This window comes from Artibeus jamaicensis, unplaced genomic scaffold (assembly GCF_021234435.1).
Source record: "Artibeus jamaicensis isolate MK-2021 breed Jamaican fruit bat unplaced genomic scaffold, CSHL_Jam_final contig_548, whole genome shotgun sequence".
In the NCBI taxonomy this organism is placed as follows: domain Eukaryota; kingdom Metazoa; phylum Chordata; class Mammalia; order Chiroptera; family Phyllostomidae; genus Artibeus; species Artibeus jamaicensis.
This window is the reverse complement of record NW_026521883.1, coordinates 18,999,279-19,025,105: the sequence shown is the minus strand read 5'-3', so window position 1 is coordinate 19,025,105 and position 25,827 is coordinate 18,999,279. Positions and strand designations below refer to the sequence as shown.

At 40.4% G+C, this 25,827-nt stretch overlaps 1 protein-coding gene and 1 long non-coding RNA gene across 2 annotated transcripts in view; one reads left to right on the top strand and one right to left on the bottom strand.

The window, feature by feature from the left end:
* The window catches only part of LOC128628137 (uncharacterized), a 72,969-nt gene that overhangs the window by 15,238 nt on the left and 31,904 nt on the right, over positions 1–25,827 (top strand). The gene's annotated exons all lie outside the window — the stretch shown is intronic.
* On the bottom strand, positions 3,471–5,232 carry LOC128628136 (basic proline-rich protein-like). Its single transcript, XM_053670073.1, has 2 exons — positions 4,462–5,232; positions 3,471–3,790 (listed from the first exon to the last, which is right to left on the bottom strand). Exon 1 carries the CDS (start codon positions 5,074–5,076, stop codon positions 4,597–4,599), a length of 480 nt encoding a protein of 159 aa, XP_053526048.1. The 5' UTR covers positions 5,077–5,232; the 3' UTR covers positions 3,471–3,790; positions 4,462–4,596.

The following is a 25,827-nucleotide window of genomic DNA, read 5'->3' as shown; positions in this document are numbered from 1 at the left end:
CAACAACAAAAAACATCCACCATGTGAATCTCTTCATAAACTCCCCTTCCCTACCCCACAAAGGTGAGTTAGAATCTATCTTCATCTTTCCACTGCTGCTCCTCCGTGAGATCTTAGTGCGCGCAGATAACTGTTCACTGCCTTGTTCTAGAACAAAGTGGTTTCCAAATGCTCGCGGGTTCGCGGAGCTTGGCTCCAGAGAGGGTGCGGAAAAACTTCACTCACCCTTAAAAGCCCCTTAAAGGAAAATAGCTAACAAGCTATGTCCTTTGGAGCCCCTACATGCGCTCCCGCCTTTGGAACCGGCTTAGATTTGCCCATGCACACGCCACGGACTCATTGCACAAGTCGTTAATGGGTCCCCTTTCCATTCTGGACGACTCTCCTGGTGGTTGCGAAATGAATCCAAACGAACCATCTCTCCACGGAGTTCCTGGGGCATGGCTCGTCCTGGCCTTCTCCCGGGGGGCTCGTCCTGGCCTTCTCTCGGGGCGGAGGGCTTAGGAGAAGCAGACGTGGGTGCCTTATTACTTGAGAGTCTGACAGGCCGCGACGCCAGGCTCACAGTGGTCCAGCGCCACCAGCTCAGCCGTCCACTGTCGGCTCGACGTCTCTCTCTTCGCCTTTGTCGTGCGGGCTAGCGCACTATCGGTGCAACTTTCCCGGAGGCCGAAGGGAGGCGGCGAGGGCTCGTGGTTCCTGAGGAGCAGGCATGAGGAGGTCTTCTTGAGAGAAGGAAGGCGGGCAGTGGGCTGGGGCCTTAGGTGGCCCCTCTTCTCGGGGAGGGGGCAGCTGGGGCTGCTTTCTGCTCCAAGGCAGATTCAGCCAGCAGTTTCTGGGGGAACAAACCCGGCCTCTCCTTTCCTTTCTGGTCCCTCGCTGCAGCCTCTATTCCCCTCCTCCCGCCTTTACCAACTTTCGCCCCAAGGAGCCAGCCCCAGGGTAAAAGGTGAGATGTTCCCTAGTCCCAGGCTTCCCGCCCCGTCCCTCCATGGGCGCCGGAGTCGCCCAGCCTCTTATTTCGCGATAGACGCCCACGGCCAACCAAAGAGAACACAACTGCTCCTCTCAGAGTTCCCTCCTTCTCTACGCAGACCTTCCCGAAGACACGGGGTCTTGCGGGCCGGAAGGTGGGGGGGCAGGTTAATTTAGGAAACTGTGTTGAGACTAAAACTCACTGGTGCTTATTTGAGGGTTTTTTTTTGGGGGGGGGCGTTTAATGATTCCTATAAGTATCCAAATTGGTATGGTTATCATTTCTGTTGAGGAAACCCTGGCCAGAGCTGGAAAGAAGTTGCCAGGAAGGATCTAGAAGAGACAAATAAAGCCCAACCCTCCAAGTAGGCCGATCTCTTCCAAAGGGGCCGACCTTCCTCGTGAGTGGGGGCAAGGCAGTCAGAGTAAAAAGCAGATTTCTATGCATGTCCACGTGGCCCAATGTAATGAACACATCTCCATCAATTCCTGGAGGCAGAGGGCTCCATTTATTTTGGCTTTAGCTGGGAACATCCTCAGCCTCAGCTCTGACTACAGAACAGCCGAATAGTTAGAATTCTCTCTCCAGCGAATGTGATGGTCAATAGAATTCTTGGTATCAAATGAGCGATAATTTGCTGTGGCTACATGCTGGATAATGAAAGATGTTAGTGGGATCAATAAAAAATGAAAACACTTTTACTTACATCTGAGTTACAGTTTTAAGAACGAGAGGGATGCAACGGACCCAAAGCTGGACCCGGAGCCTCTCCATGCTCTCCTCGGACCCAGAAAGCTCTGCACCTGCAGGCCAGCTTCTCGCTGCCAGGGCCTCTACCCTTCTTCCTCCCTGCTCTAAGGGGAGTAGGTTATTTCATCAAAATTAACCCCTTAGAAACCAGAGATAATTTAACTAAGAGGATTTAAAATTTGTTTCTTTTCTTTCCCTACAGCCAGAAATATATTTGAAATATTTTTTCATTAGAACTAAAGGTCACCTAACTGGTCATTGTCTACCAAAAAAGGAGGAAAGCATCCCAAAGCTGAATTTGAAATGCCTCTAAATATGTACTGGACCAAGACACTCAGAAAGGCCTGTGTTTGCAGATTGTGTGTGCACAGTCAAAGGAATAGATTTAATTCATTTTGATGTGTCATATTTGGTTATTACATTAAAAATTCAGGCCTTAAACTTGCTCTTTCCGGATTAATTAAATCCATCTTCTTTCATAATCACTTCATCTGTTGGATTTGTTTTCAATTTTCATTGGGTTTATTTGTACCTTCCTGTCGGCTTTTGTCATCATTCAATTCCAAACCCTCCCCATTCTGATCTGGTCCCTAAAAAACCTACTGTAAAACGACTGAAGAATCATTTTATAGGTAAATTATAGGATACCAAGACTTAAAGAAACGAGAAGCTATCCCCAGTTCTCTGCATAGAACCGTGGCAGTGTTTTATGAAATAAAACGCTAACGGCCAGAGCTGTTAACGGCCAGACAGCTTCCAGCACCCGAACCAAATAAGCAAAGGACACTGGGAAATGTGTTTGGCTGCTTGTGCAGGTTTAAGAAGCCTACATTTTCTCACCACTTAACAAAACAAAAACACTACAAAACAAAAAGACACGAATTTAGCCGCCGCTTTATGTCATCTGACCAGTCCTGCCACCAAGATAACGGTCAGTGCTGCAAGGACAGCGGACTGTGATCGTCTTTGGCATGTTTGGGCTGGGTTCGGAGAGACAGCCCAGCAACCTGGGAGGTTTAGAAAGCCGGAACCAGCCTGGGAAAACGTAGACGAGTCCCAGTTGAGAGATTTCCCCGGGCGAATGAATCTGTCTGGCTCCATTTTTACAATGCGCTGGAACACAGGTGCTGGTCCACCGCGAACGAAACCTGTCCACGCGCTCTGGCATCCGCCGGCCGGCGTGGCGCACGCGGATATGTACACCCTGTTCGGGAGGCCTTTCCCCCTGCCCTCATTTGCTACTTTAAACTCGTCACGAGGACCTGTTAGTGGCCTTGGCCGGGAGGGCAGGCTGGGAGGGGGCGCCCCCACTTGGCTCTGCTGTGACGCGGCCGCTGCCCTTTGCCCTCCGTTTCCCACCCCGTGTGCGTGGCCGCCAGCTCAGCAGCGGACCAGCGTGGCCGGGCCCGCGGAGCCCCTTCCCTGGCTAACGACCCCCGCGCTGCGCCCCACCCCGCCCCCGCCTGCGCCTGTGAGGCTGGCTTACCCTAGTGGGCGAGTCGCAGCGCATTAGCGGATTTCATGGCAAGTTGCTTCCGTGACAAGCGGACGGGTTCCCGTTTGAGGATTTGCCCCTAGGAGGGAGGGAAAGGAGAGTCAATCTGCATAATTTCAAATGAGACAGAAACCATACACGGGGACCCTAATTTCAAGCCCCCTAACACCCCCTTCCCCTAACGTGTAGCGCCCCCCCCCCCACGCGCAAGGCACAGTAAAAGTAATCCGCACACGTCGCAGGTGATACCTTTTATTGCGCTCATTTTAAAGACAGACAGGATGGCCCCCTCCACGAAGCCTTTCTCGGTAGCTCGGCCCGGGGCAGGTGGGTCAGCCAGGCCGCTCCTGAGCCCGCGGATTCCTGCAGGGTCGCGAGGTGAGGGTTGCGTGGAAGAAAGATCTCGGGCTCTTTGCCAAGCGGCCCCCTTCGGCGCCCAGGGTCTGAGCTAGACGCACACACCCACGTTCCCTCTAGCGCCTTCGGCTCCATCTTTAAGTCCAAGCAAAGATCAATTCTCCCTCTCTCTTGCTCAAACACATTTGCAGCCATAAATAAACAGCTCCCAGCTAAATCAGGAACGAGAGAAGAAAAAGAGAGAAGAAAGGAGGAAAGAGAAGGATGAGAACCGGAGCACGGGTCTCGCTTCTCCCGGGAGCCGAATGGCTCTTTTTGGTTAGGCCAGCCTTGCATTTGGGGTTGCAACTTGCATTTGAATAGCTGCCTGGGCTTGTTATGGACCCGGGAAAGCTCTGAAAGGGAATCACTATGCAAATTGTCCCAGTTACAATCGAAAGGTTCGATCTCTGGGAGCTGCCTGACGGAAGTTGATGTCAGCTATCTGTGCATTAGGGTTGCATTACCGTCCTCGCCGCCCTCCTCGCCGCCCCCCGCTCGCTCGCGCCTGCCGGGGAGGCTTTTTTCCCCCTTTTTTTCTTTCTTTTGCTTATGTGTATATTTTCCCTCAGTAATTAAAAAAGTGGGGGGGAAAAAGGCTGAAGGTGGCGGCGTAGCTGACTCGGGCCTGGAAGGCCGAGGGGAGGAGGGGGGAGGTACAGCCCTTCGGCCGGGGGTGGGGGCGTCATTCTTTGCAGCAGGTGTTCATGGTGTGTCTGAAATCAGACATTTAGAAACGGTTTTTTAGCGTTTTTGCAGGACAAGGCGGCGGCGAAGGGTGGGGGCGGCGATGTCAGCCCCCGCCCGCCTGCTTGATCCTACAATGCCCGCTGCGGATCAATACCCGCTCGCTGTCATCCCAGTAATTGTAGGGCTCGCGGCTTTTATTTTAAAGAATGGGACGCGGTGCGCGGGCGGGCGGCCGAGGCAGCGAAGCCGGGCCGCGACGTCTCCGAGCGCGGTTTGGGGCGCCTGCCTTTCACCCCCGAGCCCTGACAGCGGCCCCAGCGGGGTGGCTGTGCGATCCCAGGGCGCGGGCCTCAGCCGCGGGGGGCCCGACCCGGGGCCCCGCGCGGCTGCTGGGGACTCCGCCGGGGACGGAGCTCCGGCCTCTCGGCGGCCCCGGGCAGGCGGCGTGCGGCGGGCGCGCCACGCCCGGGGCCGGGCACTCGGCCTCGGACGGCGGCCTGCCGGCCGTGGGCCTCGCGGGCTTCAGCTGTCGACGCTCGGGGCCGCCCAGGCTCGGGGTTCCTCTGGCAGCGCCGGGCTGCGCGTTTGGCCGAGGCCCGCGGAGCCCGCCACGCCCGCGGGCCGGGCGCGTCCCGGCGGCCGCCCGCTGCCTCTGCCGCCCGCCCCTCGCTGGCAGAGTCGGGCCGGGACCGCTGGGGCCTGGGGCCGCGGCCCCCGCGCGGCGGGCGGCCTGCAGCTTCTGGCGCCCCTGAAGATGACCATCTGTCATTCAATTAAGGTTTCAGGGCGGCTGAAGGGGGAGCCAGGGTCAGCGACCCCAGGACAAAACGGCCTGCTGCCTCGGATAGGAGAAGTTCAAATGTTAAATGCAGAACATCGAGCCCTCTCCCAGGCCCGGCCCCCACCCGGCCGCAGGTCTGGCCGGTGGACAGCCGTGGGGTGAAGGGCAGCGGTCATTAGCACTTAGATTTCAGCTCTGGGCCGGGCTCCTTCTGTTGGGTCATTTTGACCGGAGAACCTTTAACCCTTTCAAGCCAGCCTTCCCCTTAGGGAAGACCAGCTTTTCCGAAGGTGGAAAGATAGAGGAAGATCAGATGTACCCATGTAAAGAGGGATCAAACTGTATTTCCGGGCCCTTCTCCATAGAAGAAAACTTACAAGAGAGGAGAGAACCGCTCATTACAGCCCAAACAAACTAAAAGGTCTTTTAAAAGTTTTATTTTTTAAAAATTTTTAGTTTTGGGGAAGAACTATATTACTAAATATGATCATGAAACTGACTAATGAACCAATGTAGTAGAAGTGAGTTTGTAAAAAAGTCCAGATTTTCCTCCCACAATTAAGTGTGTTTGCCCAAATGCGCCCCAGTGGTGATGAGCATCCAGCTGTAGACACCTCCATTTAAAGTGCTGGTGAGGAAAAGGCTCCCTTGCAGCCAGAAACATGTGCACTTGAACATGGGTTGGACAGTTGGTCTTCCCCTTCTGGGATTTTTCCATAGTAAAATGGGGTAAAAATAACTTTAACCAATGGAATTCATAAAATACATTTATTGAGTATCTACAGGTTGTGGACGTTTAGATGGTAACATCCTTGGCTTTCCTACACTAGACAGAGGGAGAAGCAGCCACAGTCCTAACAGTTTTTGGTAGAAGATCCTACTATTCCTGTGAATCGTAACCATGAAGCTTGGAAACAACTCTAGTAGTAAAGATATATTTCATGTCTTAGAGAACTGGGTCCTTCAACAGGCTAGTTAGTAAGAGAAGAAGGACCCACGGCTTCTGGCTTCCAGCCCCAATTCTCAACATTAAACCTAGTCCCTATTTTTTGGAAGTAACTATCAAATCAATGAATCAATCCGACATTCCGCATTGAAGCACCTTAGCAAATTCTTCACTGGATAACAATGAATAATGCATGGCCCTCCAGTATATTGACTGTGGTAAATGATCTTTAAAGTAAGGTGCTGCAACAAGTACCTTTAAATAAAATCAAAATAAAAGTTTACCACAATCATAATAAATTGTTCAGTCATCTTCCTATTGACTCACATAGCATCTTTCAGAGGCATTTGGAGTTATTTTTCCCCCTTACAAACAGACCAGAACAAATTGATGAATTGAGCTTTCACTATGCTAATTTAGACATTATAAATATTTAATTAACATCCCTAATAGCCAGTCATAGAAAGCCCCTCTCTACTTTACACTGTTCTTAATCTAAAGTAAATGCTTTTCCCATTAATAGCCTGATGCCATATTAGCAGCTTCCTCCATAAAAGGGCCCCATTTAGTTCAAAAGGAGGGGGTACTGAGTAGTCTGCATTTGATAGGATCCTGGGAACAGCATGGAGCCTCTACAAATTCTCCCTTTTCCAGTTCTTGCTCAAGTGAGGCTATTCTAAGAATAGGGGCAACCTCTTAGTTTCATTTTTCTAGACAGGGTAATTTTGGGGGGTTGTACTAGAATACATGTATTTATTTTAGTAAAGACTGCATTAAAAAGTGATCCATAGATAAGGGGTTACAAATTTCCAGCCATGAATTATACTAGTCTTTTCAAAAGAGTGGTGTAGCGAAAAGAACTCCGAACCAGGAGTCAAAGGACCTCAGTTCAGAATCTGTGGCACTCACTAGCAGTGGGATTCTCCAGCAAGGGATTTAGCCCGCTCTGAGCCTCTTTTTTTCCTCTTTTGATGTGGAGATAATTAATGTCTATGCTACAGGTTACTTTAAAGATTAAATGCAATCTGTGAAGTTGCTTGGTATATTCAATTAATATTGGTTCAGACCCAAAATGATAGCCAAATATTTGTAAATTCTTTTCCCCCTATGTGTATTTTTGTCCTCTCTAAAATTATCTTGTTATAGTCTAACATTATATTTGCAAACGTTGTCTCATCAATTCTTGGAAGTGGGGAGAAACTCGAGAGCTTAAATCCTGACCAGGAGGCAATGTAAGAACATATGCTGAAATTTAGACTTTCAAAAGCTCTGAGTCATAAACTCTGATCACTGAAATGTCCTTACACAAGAGTCCTTGTGTGGGTTAGAAAGATTCCAGGAGCAGCATTATATTTCCTAGGAGGCAGGAATCAGTCCAGAATTGAGAGTTTAAGAAATTAGAAACTCTCCAGGCTGATCTAACTCTAAGACTAGAATCTGCAGATGCTAAACATCAAAGGAAACAGCCAAAGAAAGGAAAAGAAGCTTCAGACACCTTACATTAAAGTGTAAGATGGAAATAAACCATCTTATTCTGAGAATATTTTCAAAGAATTTGAGGAAAAAACGAAATTGACTTGTTGGATATTGCTGGCTACAGAGACAATAGAAACTCTGAATTATTATTCTTACTTGCAAGAAAAAAGCAAATACTACTTAATGTAATATAGGCATTGATATTGACAAGACAGATGTTTATCTAGATACAGTAAATATTTTAGTAAAATCACATCATTTTGATTTTGGGGTTTAACAAAATTTTCCTTTTTATTTTTGGTTGGTAGGGGAAAGACCCAGATGGAAAGATCAATGGGAAAGGGCAAAGGATTGGCTGGGATGGTTTCCAAGTAGCAGTGGATAGTAGCGGGCAGACAGTGGGTATGGGCAGACAGCAGCAGAATCTGGCATTGGGTAGCTCACTCTCTCTTTCTTGCTTTGCTCTTCCTCTCTTATTCCCTCTCTCTAATCTGTGATGATCCATTAAATAGAAAGATAAACATTTTTGCACTCCTTGCCCTCAACATTTTGTTTTGAGGCACCCGTGGGGAATACTTTTGACAAGTGGCTCCTAGGGATGTGTCCTGGAGTGTTACCTCCTAAGGATACCAGTTTGTTCTATGAGCATGCATAGGGTGGACTGATAGAACTTTTATTTTCCATTTCTTGGTCCTCCTGAGTGAGGGCAATGGGCCTCCTTAGAGTTAAACTGTGGGGGGTTGCCCCGAAGCTCTTAGAATCACAGTGGAAAGCAATTTGCAGCATGGAGAACTTCATGTTTGCTTAGCTATCTACTGTTCACTGTGTGTCAGGCGCCTTGCTGGGCATGGGCTTAAGAGGAAATAGAATGGCCCCAGTTCCTCACCTGAGGGCAGTGACAGGTATTTAGACGCTATTTCAGAGACTGGAAGAAAGCTGTGAGAGTAGACAGTGTGGGTAGCCGTCCTGGGCTGGGAGTTTGTCACTGAAGGCTTTACTCAAGGAGACAACCCCTCAAACTCAGGGTAGATGGGACTGGGCAGGTGAAGATGAGGATGGGGAAAGAACATAGAGGCAAAGAGAATGAATAATATGTGCAAAGGTGTTACAGTCTAAATGTTCAACCCAGCGGGTGTGAGGGTGTACAGCTCAGAAGAAAGTCAGCTGGGGCTTGTGAAGGGCCCTGTTGCAAGCTGGGTTTGGATTTTACCATTTACTCAACAGGGAACCAAAGAAGTTTTTAAACAGGCAAGTGAGATGACTAGATTCTCTGCTGAGGAAAGCAACTGTTGGTAGAATGAGGACACTGGAGACAGGAAGGCCAGTATAAAATTGAGAAAAATAGCAAGCCAAAATAAAACTGGTGTCCACACGAGTCTACCCAAAGCCCTAATTCATGAAATAGTTTTTCAAATCTCCATTTTTCAAGTTTAATCACAGATAAATCATGGTATGAAATTTATGTGAGAAGAATAAGGGTGATTTTTTTTCCTGTTCATTATTACTTCCGGTTAATTTCCCCTTCCATTAAAATAAGTACATCATTAGTTTTGCCTTTCAATCAGTTCTTATTCTCTGTAACTTAATTTGCATATTTTGGGTGGACAACCATTGTCTCTGGACTTGTCTTCACTGGCAGTATGAGTTGATCATACTTAAATAAAACACAAAGCAACTCAAAAAGCCTTAAGAATAAAGTGGAATGTCAGTCTCTTCTTGAAAGAGTCCTAACACCTGCAATTTCTTATAAAGCAATGTACATATTAAACTCTCTAATGTTCACCCTTTGTCATCTCTTTATCCCCTGTCAAGTTCCCCTCTTATTCCATACTAATGAATTTTCTATATTGTTGGTTTAGCCCAGATATACAACTGTATCTCCCAATCTCTTTTGCAGAAAAGTTTACTGGTCCAAGAGAAATAAGCAGGTGTGTTGTGGTGAGACTTTCAGAAAAGTATTTTATTATTTTTTTAAAGATTTTATTTATTTATTTTTAGAGAGAAGGGAAGGGAGGGAGAAGAGAGGGACAGAAACATCAGTGTGTGGTTGCCCCTCCCACACCCCATCCAGGGGACCTGGCCCGTAACCCAGGCATGTTCCCTGACTAAGAATTGAATTGGTGGCCTTTTGGTTCACAGGCTTGTGCTCAGTCCACTGAACTACACCAGCTGGGGCCAGAAAAGTACTTTAAAGGAGGATGAATTAGCCAGGGTGTGTGACCTTTGGTCCTTTCCTGCTTATTTTTTCTGATGTCTGGATCGTAGACTTGATGGTTGGAGCTGCAGTGATCATCTTGCAACTATGAGGGAATTTCAACGATAAAGATAGTTTTAAAGATGGTGCAGCAAAGCCCGGACTGTTGTGGCTCATTTGGTTAGGTGCTATCCTGCAAAACAAAGGGTGGCTGTTTTGATTCCAGGTCAGAGTGCATGCCTGGGTTGCTGGTTTGGCCCTGGCCCGGGCACATGCCAGAGGCTACCAGTGGTTTCTTACATTGATGCTTCTTTCCCTCCCTTTCTCCCTTCCTTCCCCTCTTTCTAAAAAACAAATAAATAAAATCTTTAAAAAATATAAAGAAAAAAATAAAGATGGTGCAGCAGAAAGATAACAGGAGCCTGATCCCTAAAGATGATGGAGTTATGATTTCAGCACTTAATTGTGTTCCTTTGGATTTCTTTAAACGAGAAATAGGTCTTTATCATATTAAATATCATATTTAAGTCAAGGTTACTTCAGATGTGATACTAGACACTGAATGTATTTCTAAGTGATACCACCTCCACAGACTTTGAAACGAGATTCTAAAATCTGGCAATCCTGGCAGGGTGTAGTGACATTATTAATCAATCCAAAAATATATCAATTTCCTAATTTTCTTCACTTTTACAGTTTGTAACTTGTCATGGCATGTTGGTTATTTCCGTTTTTGTCTTATTGCACACAGGTACATTTTGATTTCCTGTGATGCATCCTAACACGAGTTTATCTTAGCACTATTTACCTCTGACTCTCACATGCAATGGCTTTGGATTAACTTGTATTTCTTAAACCAAACTTATTCATTATTAATAGTTGTAAGCATTCAGTTACTTTTTTAGATCTTCAATGAACTCATGTCTGAGTATTTACATTTCAAAATATTTATTTTTAAGTGATATATTGCTTAATTCTTATTTGTTCTTTACATCACTATTAGAACCTTGTTAAATATGTGCATTAGTAGGTTATATTATTAATTTTGCTGTAGAATAGTAAAAGAGATACAACAAAATATTTGTTAATAAAGGGGAAATTGGTTCTGATTGGCTTGACTGCTACATAAAATACCTACCTACCCAGGTTGATGTGGGCTGGTCTTTGAGGCGGGCCTGCATCCAGGTAGGGCTTACAGTGATGAACACTATTATGCATCTACTGCAAAAAATGAAATATTGGTTAGTGAGAAGCTGTCCTAAATGACCTTGTCCATAAGACATGCAATTAAGGGCTTCTCTTGTGCTTGAGTTTGATTTATCTATTCCTGTCTTCTTTGAAACTTATAGCATTATTTTTTTCTGTTGTGATATACACTCTTCCATTCAGATTTATTGCTACAAGTGGCAAAATCCCCAAATCTATAGCAATCTGCGTTCATATGCCTTTTTATGTTATTGTTTTTATTTCAGCACCAGAGCATTTAGCTTCAAACTACTGACTTTTATTGTTATTACTGAGCATGGTACCCAGGTACACATTACAATGGCTAGTGTCTTATGTCTCACTTGATCTAAAGTTCCTAAAACACAATACTGAAACTTGAAAATGCCGAATCTGTTTCCTGAAATATATTTTCCTTTCACTTTGCATTTTAGAAATTTAAAACTCATAGTCACTGTAAATGTTTTGTCTGGAAACAGAATAAAAACAGAGTCAATCCTTTAAGGAGAAAGTAATAGGCATTGAAATAGAGATAGAAATAGCAGTATTTTAAGTCAAAAGCAAAATGTTTCTTAAATTTGTGTGATAAGATCTATCATTTTCATTAGGACCGAAAGTAAATTTCCAGCACCATTTGTGGATTATAAGGCAGTAATCTTATAAATGGTAGGTTCTTCATAAGGACACTGGGATGAAGGTATGGCTGTGCAGGTTTTTATCTTCACTCAAACCAGAGTAATTCCATTTTATAAAATATTTTGGGTGAGAATTAGTTTGAATAAAGTATTTATCTCCAAATGCAATGGGGTAACATTGTTTAATACTCATTTTGTTGACCTGAAATAGCATAAATAATCAGCATTTTCAGTAATTTTGGGTAATTGACTTCTCCTCATTCTTAGAAAAATCTGTGATTACCAACAAATGAGAAAATACAATAAAATTCTCTTTTTAAAATGAATTTTAGGATTTAAATAAAAATAAAACTTGACCAATACTGATAACAATATTCCACTTGTTTTTTTAGCTTTGTTTTGAAACATCAAAGATTCTCAACTGCATTACAGATATTGGAAAATTAATTATAAGTTCCTTATTAATATGGGTAGTTTTATGTATTTGAAGATTTTATTTTACCATAATGACCATATAAATGCATTTTGCTCAACAGAGATAATCTGAATTGGAATGATATCACAATTTTCAGAGACAGACAACAATGCAGATATTTAAAACATAATTCTTTAAAAATGAATGTAAGAGACGCAGAAAAGACTTTTTTTTGGTAATATAGGCCATATGTTTGTTGCCGGCAATATTACTCTGAAGGATAAATTATAGTCAGAAGTTCCAATAACATTTAATTTATGTTTAAGTTGAACTAGATGTGGCTAGTTCATGCATGTTTCAGTTTTCAATTGTCAAAGAGAAAGAAGGGTATCTGCCTACTTGTTTTAAATTTTATGTTAGGGGAACAAACAATGGAGATGTTAGATTTTTTTTAAGACAGAGATGGAAGTATTAGGATGATCACTTATTTTGTATGGTGACATAGATGGTATGTCATCTTCCTTCTGCTAACTCCAAGTAAGTTGAAATACATTTGCTCAAATCAATAAATGTACCTGTTAAGAAGGACTAATTTGATGGTTTAAGAGCAGTAGTTGGATTAGAGGGGCACGAGGCAAGATTGGAGACTTGGGCCAGGAGGGGACCTCATTGGGCCTCTTGGGCCATGATAAAGATGTCTGCATTGTACTCCAATTGCAATGGGAAGTTACTGGAGAACTTTAAAGGGAGTGATGTCATATAATTTGTGTTTTAAAAGATTCTTCTGGCTGCTGTATGGGGAATGAATGATAAGTAAGTAGGGTTGAGAGTGAACGTGGTAACCTGAAACTAATACAAAATAATATTGAATGTAAACTGTAATTAAAGAAAAAAAGTGGAAGTGGTGATCATTTTAGGTAAGAGATGATGTTTTGGACTAACGTGGACTGTGTATAGGGAAAAAGATAGAACTTTTGAATGCCAATTCTTCTCAAACTCTTCCAAAACATAGTATTGGAAACCTTAGCCAAATGTATTAGTCAAGAAAAAGAACTAAAAGGCATCAAAATTGGAATGGAAGAGGTAAAATTGTTCCTGTTTGCATATAATATCATTTTATATTTAGAAAACCCTAAAGGTTCCACCAAATAATTTTTGTGAGAATTAGTAAATGTATTCAGTAAAGTTTCAGGATTTTAAATCAATATACACAATCAGTTGTATTTCTATACACTGACAGCTAATGTAAAAGGATTGGAATTAATAAAGCAATCCCATTTACAATAGCATCAAAAAATATAATACTTAGGAATGAACTTAACTAAGGAAATAAAGCACTTGTATACCAAAAACTACAAAACATTGATGATATGGAAAGACATCCCATGTTCATGGATGGGAAGACTTAATATTCTTAAAATGTCCATATTATCTAAAGCAATATATAGTTTTAATGAAATTCCTATTAAAATCCCAGTGGCATTTTTTTTGAAAATAGAAAATTTTTTTGAAAATAGAAAAAACATTTCTAAAATTTATATGAAACCATAAAAGACCCTGAATAGCCAAATCAATCCTGAAAAAGATCAAAGCTAGAAGCATCACACTTTTTTATTTTAATATATTTGACAAGGCTACAGTAATTAAAACAGTATGGTATTGACATAAAGACAAATATATAGACTAATGGAACAGGATAGAGAGCCCCAAAATAAATCCACATGTATATGGTTAACTAATCCCTGACAGGGGTGTGAAGAATACCCAATGAGTAAATAAAAGTCTCATCAACAAATTGTGCTGGGGAAACAGGATATCCACATGAAAAATAATGAAATTTGATCCTTACCTTACCTTTTACAAAAATCAACTCAAAATGGATTAAAGACTTAAACATAATACCTGAGATTGTGAAAACTCTAGAATAAAATGTAGTGTAAAACTTCATGACGTTGGTCTTGGCAGTGATTTAATGGATATAACACCAAATACACAGGCAACAAAAGCAAAAATAGACAAGTGGGACTGCATCAAATCAAAAAGCTCCTGCACAGAAAAAAAGACAGTAGAGTGAAAAGACCACCTATGAAATGGAAGAAAATATTCGCAAACCATGTATCTGGTAAGGTGTTAATATCTAAAATATATAAGGAATGCTGCAAAGAGTGAAATAACTAATAACCTCATTAAAAATGGGTGAGAGACTTGAATTTCTCCAGAGAAGACATACACATGGCCAACCAGTATGTGAAAAGATGCCCAATATCAGTAGTCACTAGGGAAACACAAATCAAAACCTATGAGGTATTACCTTATGCCTGCTGGGTTGGCTATTATAGAAAAAACAAAGATAACAAGTATTGCTGGGGTGGGCTGACTATTATAATGGAGACAAAGATAAGTGATACCAGGGTTTTGAGAAATGGGAAACCTTGTACACTGCTGGTGGGAATGTAAAATACTGCAGCACAGTGAAGACAGCAGGGCAGTTCCTCAAAAAATTAACATACAACTATTAACTACTATATGACCCAGAAATTCCACTTCTGGCTATTTATCCCAAAGAATTGAAATCAGGATCTTCAAGAGATATTTGTACTCGCAGGTTCATTGCAGCATTATTCATAATAGCCAAGAAATGGGAAAAAAGTGCAGTGTCTATCCACAAAATAAAGAAAATGGGGCATATACACACAGTGAATAATTATTCAGCCATAGAAAAAAGAAGGAAACCCTATCTTATGCAGCACTGTGAATATACCCAGAGAACATTACAGTAAGTGAAAATAAGCCAGTCACATAAGGACACGTGCATGATGCCACTTCAATGAGGTATCTAAATAGTTTAATTCATAGAACAAAATAATAGAATCCTGGCTGCCAAGGGCTTGGGGAGGGTGCAGGAAACAGGGAGTTGCTAATCAACAGGTATAAATTTTCAGTTATGCAAGATGAAAAAACTCCAGAATTTGCTGTAAAACATTGTACCTATAGATAATGAAACTCTATTGTACACTTAAAAATGTGATTAGAGGTTATATCTCATGATATTCTTACCATAATAAAATTACAAAAAATTACAAAATGGAGAGAACTAAAATAAAAGAAAAAAATGAAGGCTTTTGGAATATGATTTAGAGGCAGAGCTGATAGAAACTGCAGGTTGATTAGAAGCAAAAAGGTGGTAGAGAGGGAAAAGAGTTTAAAAAATAGCTAATAGGTATTTGGCTTAAGCAATCAGATAGTTGGCTTTACCATTTATGGAGGTGAGGAGCCTGGCGGAAGAGCAGGAATTTCTTGGAGAGGGTGGAGGGCGGAGGAAATAGAGAGTTCCCATTTTACAGTTGAGGAAGCTTATACATCCTCCTTCTTCCTATGAAAGTTGTTAAAATACAGTGAAGCCATCAGGGGTCTGTTTAAGGGTCTGGAACTGGTGAAATTAGTACACCGAGTTATGAAATTATTATACAGTGTGCTGTGTCTAATCTGTTTTCCTGATGACCCTACAGTTAAAATAATTTAATGATTTTAGAGATTTTGTTGAAGTGCTGAAATGTGCCAACTTGTTCAGACTAGTTCAAGGGGGAGAGTGGCCTGCACTTTGAAAACAGTAGGAGGATACTCATGAGGAGAAATTGCTGCTGGAACATAACCAAAGGTTTACTCTTCTCTTTAGGACTCTAAAGGAGGCAGTAATGATTCGCAGTGGTAATGAAATGGTTGCCCAAAATCTCTGGTTATATGTTAAAGGTCTCGTTTTAGTTAGAGTAAATTATATGCTATAAAAAAATTAACCTAAAAATTTCAGTGGCTTACCCCAATAAATGTTTACTTCTGGTTTAAGAAAAGTCTAGCCATATATGTTCCTGGTTGATGGGCAGCCTTTCCTATGGTCAGTGAGGGATGCAGGCCCCTTCCAGCATGGTGTCCTCTGATGGAGCCTCTGCATTGGGAGGTAGGGAAGAGAATCAAGGCCACCCATTGGAGCTCTTAGGGGCCAGGTCCAGTAGTGCCTATCACTTCCACCTATGTTCCATTGGTCAGCCACATTAAATTGCAAGGGATGATGCAGAATGAAGTTTAGTTTTGTGCCCAGGAGGAAAGCATTGCATATGTGTTTCTTTGTTATGATAGGTCCTATTCTTGAGTTTACAATTCATCCTTTGCCCTTTGGTGAAGCCATTTTTGATTTAAGGGAAAAGAGGTATGGAATGCTCCCTGTCACATTGGACAAAGTATCTCTCTGAGCCTGCCTTTTGAAAAATTGGAAATTGATAGCTCAATTCTTTTGTTTAATAAAAATCAGGTCTTCACTCCCAAATAAGCTCTTCTGCCTGTTTGCCATATCTTGCTTTTATAGAATTACTACTTGCTGAGTCTCTCATTTGAAACACTTTAAACTGGTGAAGTTCAATAATTTTGACTTACAAAAATGGCAATTTCATATTACTAAACCTAATCGAAGGTACAGATAGATCTTAAATACCTTCCCTTGCTTTTCTTCTAACATTAATTGGTCTCCAATTGTTAGTTATTCTACTTCTGAAATAAATGAGCAAGGGACTTGAATAGACATTTCTCCAAAGAAGATATGCAGATGACCAATAAGCACTTGAAAAAGGTGCTTAACATTATTAGTTATTAAGGTAATGTAAATTCAAACCACAGTGAGATACCACTTCACCCACTAAGATGGCCACAATAAAAAGTTGGACAATAATAAGTGTTTGAGAGAATATGGAGACATTTGAACCCTCATACACTGCCGGTGGGGGTTTTACATTGCACTAATTGTAAAATGATGCAACTGCTTTGGAAAACAGTTTAACATTTCCATGAAGTTAAACATAGAGTTACCATATGACCCAACAATTCCAGTTCTAGGTATATCTCCAAGAGAACTGAAAACACATACCCACACAGAAATCTGTACATGAGTGTTTGCAGTAGAGTTATTCATAATAGCAAAAAACCTCAATAAATAAAATATTCATATAATGGTTTAGTATACAGGGGTAAAAATAAAGTATGAATACATATTACAACATGAATTTTGAAAATATTAAGTGAAAGAAGCCAGACACAAAAGGCCACATATTATATGATTTCATTTATATGAAATGTTCAGAATAGAGAAATCCATAGAGACAGAATATAGGTTATTGGTTGCCATAGGCTGGGGTATGAGGGAATAGGAAGTGACTGCGATATGGGTATGGAATTTCCTTTGGGGGTGATAAAAATGTTGTGGAATTAGATAGTGGTGATGGTACATAAGTTCTGAACACAGTTAAAATCACTGACTTGTACACTTGGCAAGTATGAAATTTATGGTACATGAATTATGTTTCAACAAAACATTAAAAAATGCATGATATATTTTTAGAGCTAAATATGTCAAATTTAGAATCAGTTGGGCATATTTTGTTTGAGTCTGTTCATTATTTCATTTTTTTGATCTATGTGTCTATTCCTCAGCTAATACAATATTATTTTGATTACTATAGCCATATGGTGAGTCTTAACATTGGGTAGAATAATTTTGCCTATATTATTCTTTTGTGTTAAAACTGTTTTAGCTACTTTAGGGCCTGTATTTTTTCCATATAAATTTTAGAATAAGCTTGTCTTTACTACAAGATCTTGCTGGGATTTTGATAGAAAGTGAGTTAAACCTATATATCAACTTGGGAAGAATAGAATTCTTTGTTGAATCTTTCAATTCATGAATATGGCACTTCTTTTTTTCAGTTTTATTGAGGTATAATTGACAAAATTATATGTAACGTACACATGGTGATGACTTGATATATGTATACTTTGTGAAAGGATTCCTCCCATTTAATTGACACATCCATCACCACACACACATTTATTCATATGTTTTAATGAGGACATTTAAATTGTACTATTTTAGCAAATTTCACTTATACAACACCAGTATTATTAGCTATAGTCACCTAAGTTGATAAGGTTACTAAATTGGTAGATCCTAAGACCTTATTCACCTTGTAGCTGAAAATTTGTACACTTTTACCAACTTCTCCCCATTTCCCCCACCATCAGCCCCTGGAAACCACTTTTCTACTCTCTGTTTCTATGAGTTTGATTTTTTCAGGATTCCATATGTAAGTAATATTATACAGTATTTGTCTTTCATTGTCTGGCTTATTTAACTTACCATAATGCCTTCAACGTCTGTCCATATTTTCACAGACAGCAGGATCCCCTTCTTCTCATGACTGAATAATATTTCATTGTATACACAGGGTGGCACAAAAGTAGGTTTACAGTTGTCTGTATGGGAAATAATATAATAATTAATAAATAATAAGACAAGAATAAACTCTGTTTTGTGTACTCACAACTGTAAATCTACTTTTGTCCATATATATGTTTCACTTCTTTTTATCTATTCATCTATTGATGGACACATAGGTTATTTTCATATGTTGGCTATTATGAGTAATGCTACAATGAAAATGGAAATGCAGATATTTCTTTGAAATCCTATTTTAATTTTCTTAAAAAAATTTTTTTAATTGATTATGCTGTTACAGTTGTTCTATTCCCCCCTTCATTCCTCTCCACCCTACCCCCCATCCCCACCATTACCCCCCCCTTTAGTTTATGTCCATGTGTCTCAAGTTCTTTAGATTCTATATTTCCCATGCTATTCTTGCCCCCCATCTATTTTCTATCTACTGTCTATGCTACTTATTTTCTGTACCTTCTCCCCCTTCTCCTCCTCCCACTCCCCTGTTGCTAACCCTCCTTGAGATCTTCATTTCTATGTTTCCACTCCTGATCTAGCTGTTCTTTTAGTTTGCTTTCATTTTAGGTGTGGTTGTTAATAACTGTGAGTTTGTTGTCCTTTCACTGTTCATGTTTCTTTAACTTCTTTTTCTTAGATAAGTCCCTTTAACATTTCATATAATAAGGGCTTGGTGATGATGAACTCCTTGAATTTGATCTTATCTGAGAAGCACCTTATTTGTCCTTCCATTCTAAATGAAAGTTTTGCTGGATAGAGCAATCTTGGTTGTAGGTCTTTGGATTTCATGACTTGGAATACCTCTTTCCAGCCCCTTCTTGCCTGTAAGGTCTCTTTTGAGAAATCTGTTGACAGTCTGATGGGAACTCCTTCGTAGGTGACTGTCCCCTTAGCTCTTGCTGCTTCTAGGATTCTCTCCTTCATTTTAATTTTGGCTAATGTAATTATGATGTGCCTTGGTGTGTTCCTTCTTGGGTCCAACTTCTTTGGGACTCTCTGAGCTTCCTGGATTTCCTGGAAGTCTATTTCCTTTGCCAGATTGGGGAAATTCTCCTTTATTATTTGTGCAAATAAGTTTTCCACTGGTGGCTGTGCCTTCCCCCTTCTGGTACCCCCATAATCTGGATGTTGGAGCGTTTAAAGATGTCCTGGAGGTTCCTAAGACTCTCCTCATTTCTTTGAATTCTTGCTTCTTGACTCTTTTCTGTTTGGCCATTATTTGCTTTCTTCTGGTCCACTCCATTGATTTGAGTCCCAGTTTCCTTTTCATTGCTGTTGGTTTCCTGTGCAATTCCATTCATTTCAATTAGTTTTGCCTTCATATATTTGTCTAATTTGTGGCTATAATCGACCAGTTCTGTGAGGATCCCGATGACCAGTGTTTTAAACTGTGCGTCTGAGAGTTTTGCTATTTCTTCATCGCTTAGATTTATAGGCTCTGGGGCTTTGAGATCTTCTTGAGCCATTTTTGGTCTGTTCGCACCCTTTAAGTGTGAGGAGCAGAGCCTTGGACTCCCAGGTCGCTGGGTTGTGATGCTGTATGTGGGGGCGTGGTCAGAGCGGGGAAATGGCGGCCCCCTCTGCTGTTTCCTGCCACTGGGTGAGGAGCAGAGGCTTAGGTGGTTCACCTGGGCTGGGCCACTCAGAGTTGCTGGGTTATGACGCTGTACGTGGAGGTGGGGTCAGAGCAGGGAAATGGCGGCGCTTGCCGCTTGCCTCAGGGACCGGCTGGGTCCCGGTCCAATCGCCCACTCCCTCGCTTGTCTATCCGAACACCAATGTGCGACCACAGTCAACCCGCAGCCCTGCTCCCTCGCTGTTTCCCTGCGGTTGCTCACTTGGTTGCTCGCTTGGTTGCTCGCTCGGTCGCTCACTAGGTCCAACCCTGCGCCTGGATTCCGTGCGCCTGAGTCCGTCTGACTGAGTTTTCCTGTGTAACCCGCTCCATCAGCTGCTGGTTTCGCCCCTTACCGGTCAGGCTGAAGAATTTGTTGTTAACAGACTTCCGAAAAGTTCAATTTTCTGTGTTCTGGCTGTGTTTTCTGTTGCTAATATTTAGTTGTCTGTAAACTTGGTTGTGTGAGAAGGCACGGCTTATCCACCTATGCCTCCATCTTGGCAGAAGTCCTATTTTCATTTTCTTTTGGTATATACCCAGAAGTGGAATTGCTGGTAGTTCTATTTAAATTTTTTTTTGAAAACCACCATTCTGTTTTCCATACTGGCTGTACCAACAGTGCATGAACATCTCTACACCTCTGTTAATACTCATTATCTCTTGTCCTTTTAATGATAGTCATTTTAACAGGTGTGTTGTGGTTTTGATTTGCATTTCCCTGATGATTAGTGATTTTGACCATCTTTTCATGTACTTGTGGCCATTTTTGTCTTTGGAAAAATGTCTAGTTAGATTTTCTGCCCATTTAAAATTGGATTGTTTATTACTATTATTATTTTTGATACTGAGTTGTGTGAGTTCTTAATGTATTTTGGATACTAACCCCTTGTAAAATAGATTATTTGCAAATATTTTCTTTGAAATTTGCCTTTTTACTTTGTTTATGGTTTCCAAAGTCGATATTTATTCCAATTTATTTAGGTTTTCTTTGATTTCTGTTATTAGCATTTTGTAATTTTTAGTATATAGATCTTGGATCCTGTACATGTTTAAGTTTATACTTTTTGCATTTCCTTCAGGATGATTATAAATGGTATAGTGTTTTAAATTTTGATTGTCACGTATTCATTGTGAGTAAATAGGTATGTGATTGATTTTTGTGTTGATCTAGAATCTTGTGACCTTGCTGAACTCACTTATTAGTTGTAGGAGGTTTTCTTTTTTTTAAAAAAAATATATATTCCCTGAGATTTTCTACTTAGTCATGTCAGGTGCACATAGAGATAGATTTATTCCTCCTTTTATTATATATACACACATACATATGTATATATGTGTACATATATATATATAGTGTGGATATATATATATAATTAATTTATTTATTTATGTATTTCTCTTTCTTACCTTAATGTATGACCAGTACTGTGTTGAAATAAGAGCCATGAGAGTAGATATCCATGTGTTGTTTTGGTCTTAGATAAAAAGTATTTAGTACTTCACCATTACTATATTAGCTGTTGGTTTATTGTGGATGCTCTTTACAAAGTTGAAGTTAAAAGTTTTGTTAAGTATTATAAAATATTTAATTTGAGATATTGCCAATTTTCACTGAAAAGAGGTTGCTTCAGTTTATATTTCTACCTAGAGTGGCTGCATATTGTCAACCAATGGCTCTTGGTGCCAATTCAACCCCAGTAGGAACCCCCAGTTCAGAGTGTGGTGAAGAAAACTTTATTTCGTGCGAACAGTTCAATAGTGCCACGTACAGTGCAGCTGTATAAACAGCTGGGCTGTGAGGCGGCCCTGGTGCCAGGCCCCACCTCAACTAGGGAGCTCTGCTCCACTGAGCATTGGTCTTCGCCTCTGCTCCAGTGCCTGCTCTGCTCTGCCAGGACATCTGTGTTTCAGCTCAGCTAGGGAGACACAGTCCTCTGGCTTTGATGGAAACAATAAATGCTCTTCCTGCGCCAGAGGGGACCTGGATGATTTGGTCAGAAGTCCTTGTTTCTAGTCCCTGATTGGTGTGTCCTGTGAAGGGTCACAGTTTGATTGGCTCAAAAGGCACTGTTCTGGTTGGTTAGAATAGAGACACTGTAATTGGTCAGAACTGCTCAACTTTGGACGTGTAAAGCCTCAATTCTATTGTTTGAAATAGGATTTTAGGAAAACTTTATAAGGGCGGGGTCAGGCAGTTGAGTGCAGGCTTCTTTGTAAAGTGCAATTCATGTTAGAGGCCCATGTGCAGAAATGGCCTGTAAGCTCTGCTTTTTTATTTGAGCCTACTTAGCCAGCAGGAGCTCTTCTTAGTAGGTCTCTCTTTCTCTCTTTTTCAGGGTTCACAGTATGTTGCCATATATTCTTTCCAACCTATATTTGTTTGAACTTAATGGTGTTTATTAGTCTGATATGTAAAATATAGTATTTCACAATTAATTGCTTTTACATTTTTATGTAATAAAATGTATCTGTCTGTTTTCTTATGCCTTTTACAATTTATAGCATTTCCAAAGTGCTTTTCTTATTCCAGCTTCATAATATTTTTCATGTTATCAGATCCTCTTAAGATTTAATATCTTTTTAGACCTCTGTCAATACTTCATCAGTTGGTCTTCCTAGACAGTTAAAATATTTTTAACAAAATGCACTTTCATTTGATATGTCCATCTTTTCTCTGTCAGGTTAAAAACAATTGGAGTCTGTTTTAATTTCCATCATAAAGAAATTACCCTTATAATAAAAATAGTTAAAGCGAATGTAGATAATAATTTAGAAAAGTATATTGCAAATGTCGCTAGAGCTGCAGTGTGTTATGGTGAGACATAGATTTTGAGTCAGGAGTACTTTGGGTGCAAGTACTGGTATTGTGTGGCTTTAGAAAAGGAGATTAATTCCCTTGGATCTGAATTTTTCCTTTGTAAAATGAAGGATTTGTACCAAATAATCTCTTAAGTTTCTATTTTCTCCTGCACCTCTTTGAATCTGTGCAAGTGTTGTTAAATCCTTATGCTTACAGTTATAAATGGTGTAGAAAATTGGAACATATTTGCCTTTATTCAATGCAGTATTTAATTTGCTGATGTGAAAACATGTAAACAGTTTGTTTTAACACTGTGGCACATATTTTCTTGTTCTAAGTACCATTATGTTGCTAATGTTTTTGTTGTCTATTGTTTTGGATAAATTTGACAATTCAATACAAAACCAGTAAAGCCCACAGTTTACATTTTAACTAAGACAGATCATGTTATTTTCATTCTCTTCACGCCCTTGAATTGAGTAGAAATCATTTATTTGAATGTCTGTGTACCTGTGGCTTGGTACTTAAATGGGTGAGTGAATGGGTGAGTGAGTAACTGGGTGAGTGAATCTCTCCAAACACATGTGTCCACTGTGGTCTGAAGAGCATTTGAGCTTCAATCATCTGATAGAATGTCTTTTATGTAAACCAGCAATAAAATTCAAACAAGTAATTCTTGCTTTGTTTGAGCACATTGTTTACAATATGGAAATAATTTGGCAGAGGATAATTGTGGGACACATGGAGGTGGGTGCTTAAGTGGGGACAAGGACTTTAGATGGGAAAAATTTCCCTCCGGCTGATAAATGTCCAAAGCTCAGTTTCTCTACATCCATGGAGAATCACAGTGTATTTGTTTCTAATGTAAGCCTTACAGAGCAAACACATATGTGGCTCATTCTTAGAGTGTGACAAATAAACACAGTTCAGGAACCAAAAACCATTTTAGAACAGCTCAAGTCCTTTACTTGTGTTTCTCAAAATTGTGGAAGATTCACATACATAGTCTGCTGAAACATTTCTTAAAATGTTTTCCTTCCCACCCACTTCTTTCACATTTGCTCTCTGCTGTCTGCTATAGGGCACTTTGTTCCACAGCTCACTTCAAATCTTCTCCTAACCGCAGTTCGATGTCACTCTTCTCTCCCACCTTACTTCCCAAGTCTTCACTCTGTAGATCAGTCTTTCCTCTTCTTGAATGGGGAAGAGGAGAAATTGGGCTGGAAAATATAGTATTTTATTGAGTTAGAGAAAAGGCTGGGAACACTCCTACATTGACAATTTTGGTTGCTTTATATTAACAATGTACGAACTAAATGCTCAGTAAGTATTTGTTGAATAGGTGAATGATCTCTGATAACTCTCATATCCCAGAAACTGCCTTGCTTATTTAATAGGGTAGAATTAAACAGTTATATCCTGTTGTCACCTTGGATGGAAATAGATCTTAAATTAACTCAACTGTAATCACCTTGACTGGCATCTTATGGAGTTTGCTTCCAGGTGCAGAGTATGCAGAATTTCACTAACCATGTCATTTTGCTTCAAGGAATAGAACAGAATATGGACGTGGCCTAAATAGTGGCTGAGTTGAACTTATACTGCTTTTCTTAAAAGTAAGCAGAGCCCTCCCTCACAAATGAAATACTTAGATATAAATGTAACAAGATATGAATAAGGCTGAAAGGAGGAAAACTACTCTGATGAATGAAAAAAACCCTAAATAAATAGACAGATATTCCATGTTCATGGGTAGAAAGATTCAATATTGTCAAGATGTCTGTTCTTTCCAACTTGATCTATGGCTTCAATGCAATTCCCAATCAAATCCCAGGTTATTTTGTGGGCAATGGCAAACTGATTCTAAAATTTGTGTGGAGAGGCAAAAGAATCAGAATAGGGAACATAATATTGAAGGAGAACAATGTTGGAGGATTTACACTACCTGACTTCAAGACCTACTATAAAGATAGTGAGGTATTGGTGAAAAAAAAAATAACAAATAGGTCAATGGAACAGAATAGAGAGTCTAGAAATAGACTCCATAAGTACAGTCAATGATGTTTGACAAAGAAGCAAAAACACTCAGTGGAGCAAAGATAGTCTTTTCAACCACTGGATGTCCAGAGGCAAAATAAATGAATCTAGACACAGATCTTATACCCTTCACAACAACTAATTCAAAATGGATCACAGACCTAAAGGTGAAGCATGAAACTAAAACACCTAGAAGATGCCATAAGAAAAAACCTAGATGATGCTTTTTTAGGTACAACACCAAAGGCACAATCCATGACAGAAATAATTGATAAGCTGAACTTCATTAAAATTAAAAAATGTTGTTCTGTAAAAAGTAATGTAAATAAAATGAGAAGATAAGACAAAGACTGGGAGAAAATATTTGCAAAAGGCACATCTGATAAAGGGCCATTATCCAAAAAAAAAAGTAGAGAATCTTAAAACTCAACAACAAGAAAACAAACAACTTTACTAAAAAATGTCAAATAACTTGAGTAAAGGCCTTAACAGACACTTCACCAAACAAGACATACAGATAGAAAATTAGCATATAAAAATACATTCAAAATCATATGTCATCAGGGAAATGCAAATTTAAGCAACGATAGCATTTTTGTGTTATTTTTAATAACACAAAATAACACTTATTAAAAATGATCAAAATCTAGAATACTGATAAAACCAAATGCTGGTGAGGGTATGGAAGAATAGGAGGAACTCTTATTCACTGCTGGTGGAAATGTAAAATGTTACCACCACTTTGGAAGACAGTTTGGCTGTTTCTTACAAAATTAAATATACTCCTACCACATGATCCAGCAATTTTGCTCTTTGGTATTTATTTACCCAAAGGACTTGAAAAGTTACATCTGCACAAAAACCTGCATGTAGATGTTTATAACAGCTTTATTCAAAATGGCCAAAACTTGGAAGCAACCAAGATGTGTTTCAGTAACTGACTGGATAAATGAAATGTGGTACATCCAGACAATGGATTATTATTCATCACTAAAAAGAAACACACTATTAAACCATGAAAACACATGGAGAAAACTTAAATGCACATTACCAATTGAAAGAAGATAATCTAAAAAGGCTACCACACTGTATGACTAAAACTATGTGACATTCTGGAAAA

Excerpts from the sequence above, each read along its gene's own strand:
- LOC128628136 (XM_053670073.1), bottom strand. The coding sequence starts at position 5,076 with ATGACAGATGGTCATCTTCAGGGGCGCCAGAAGCTGCAGGCCGCCCGC.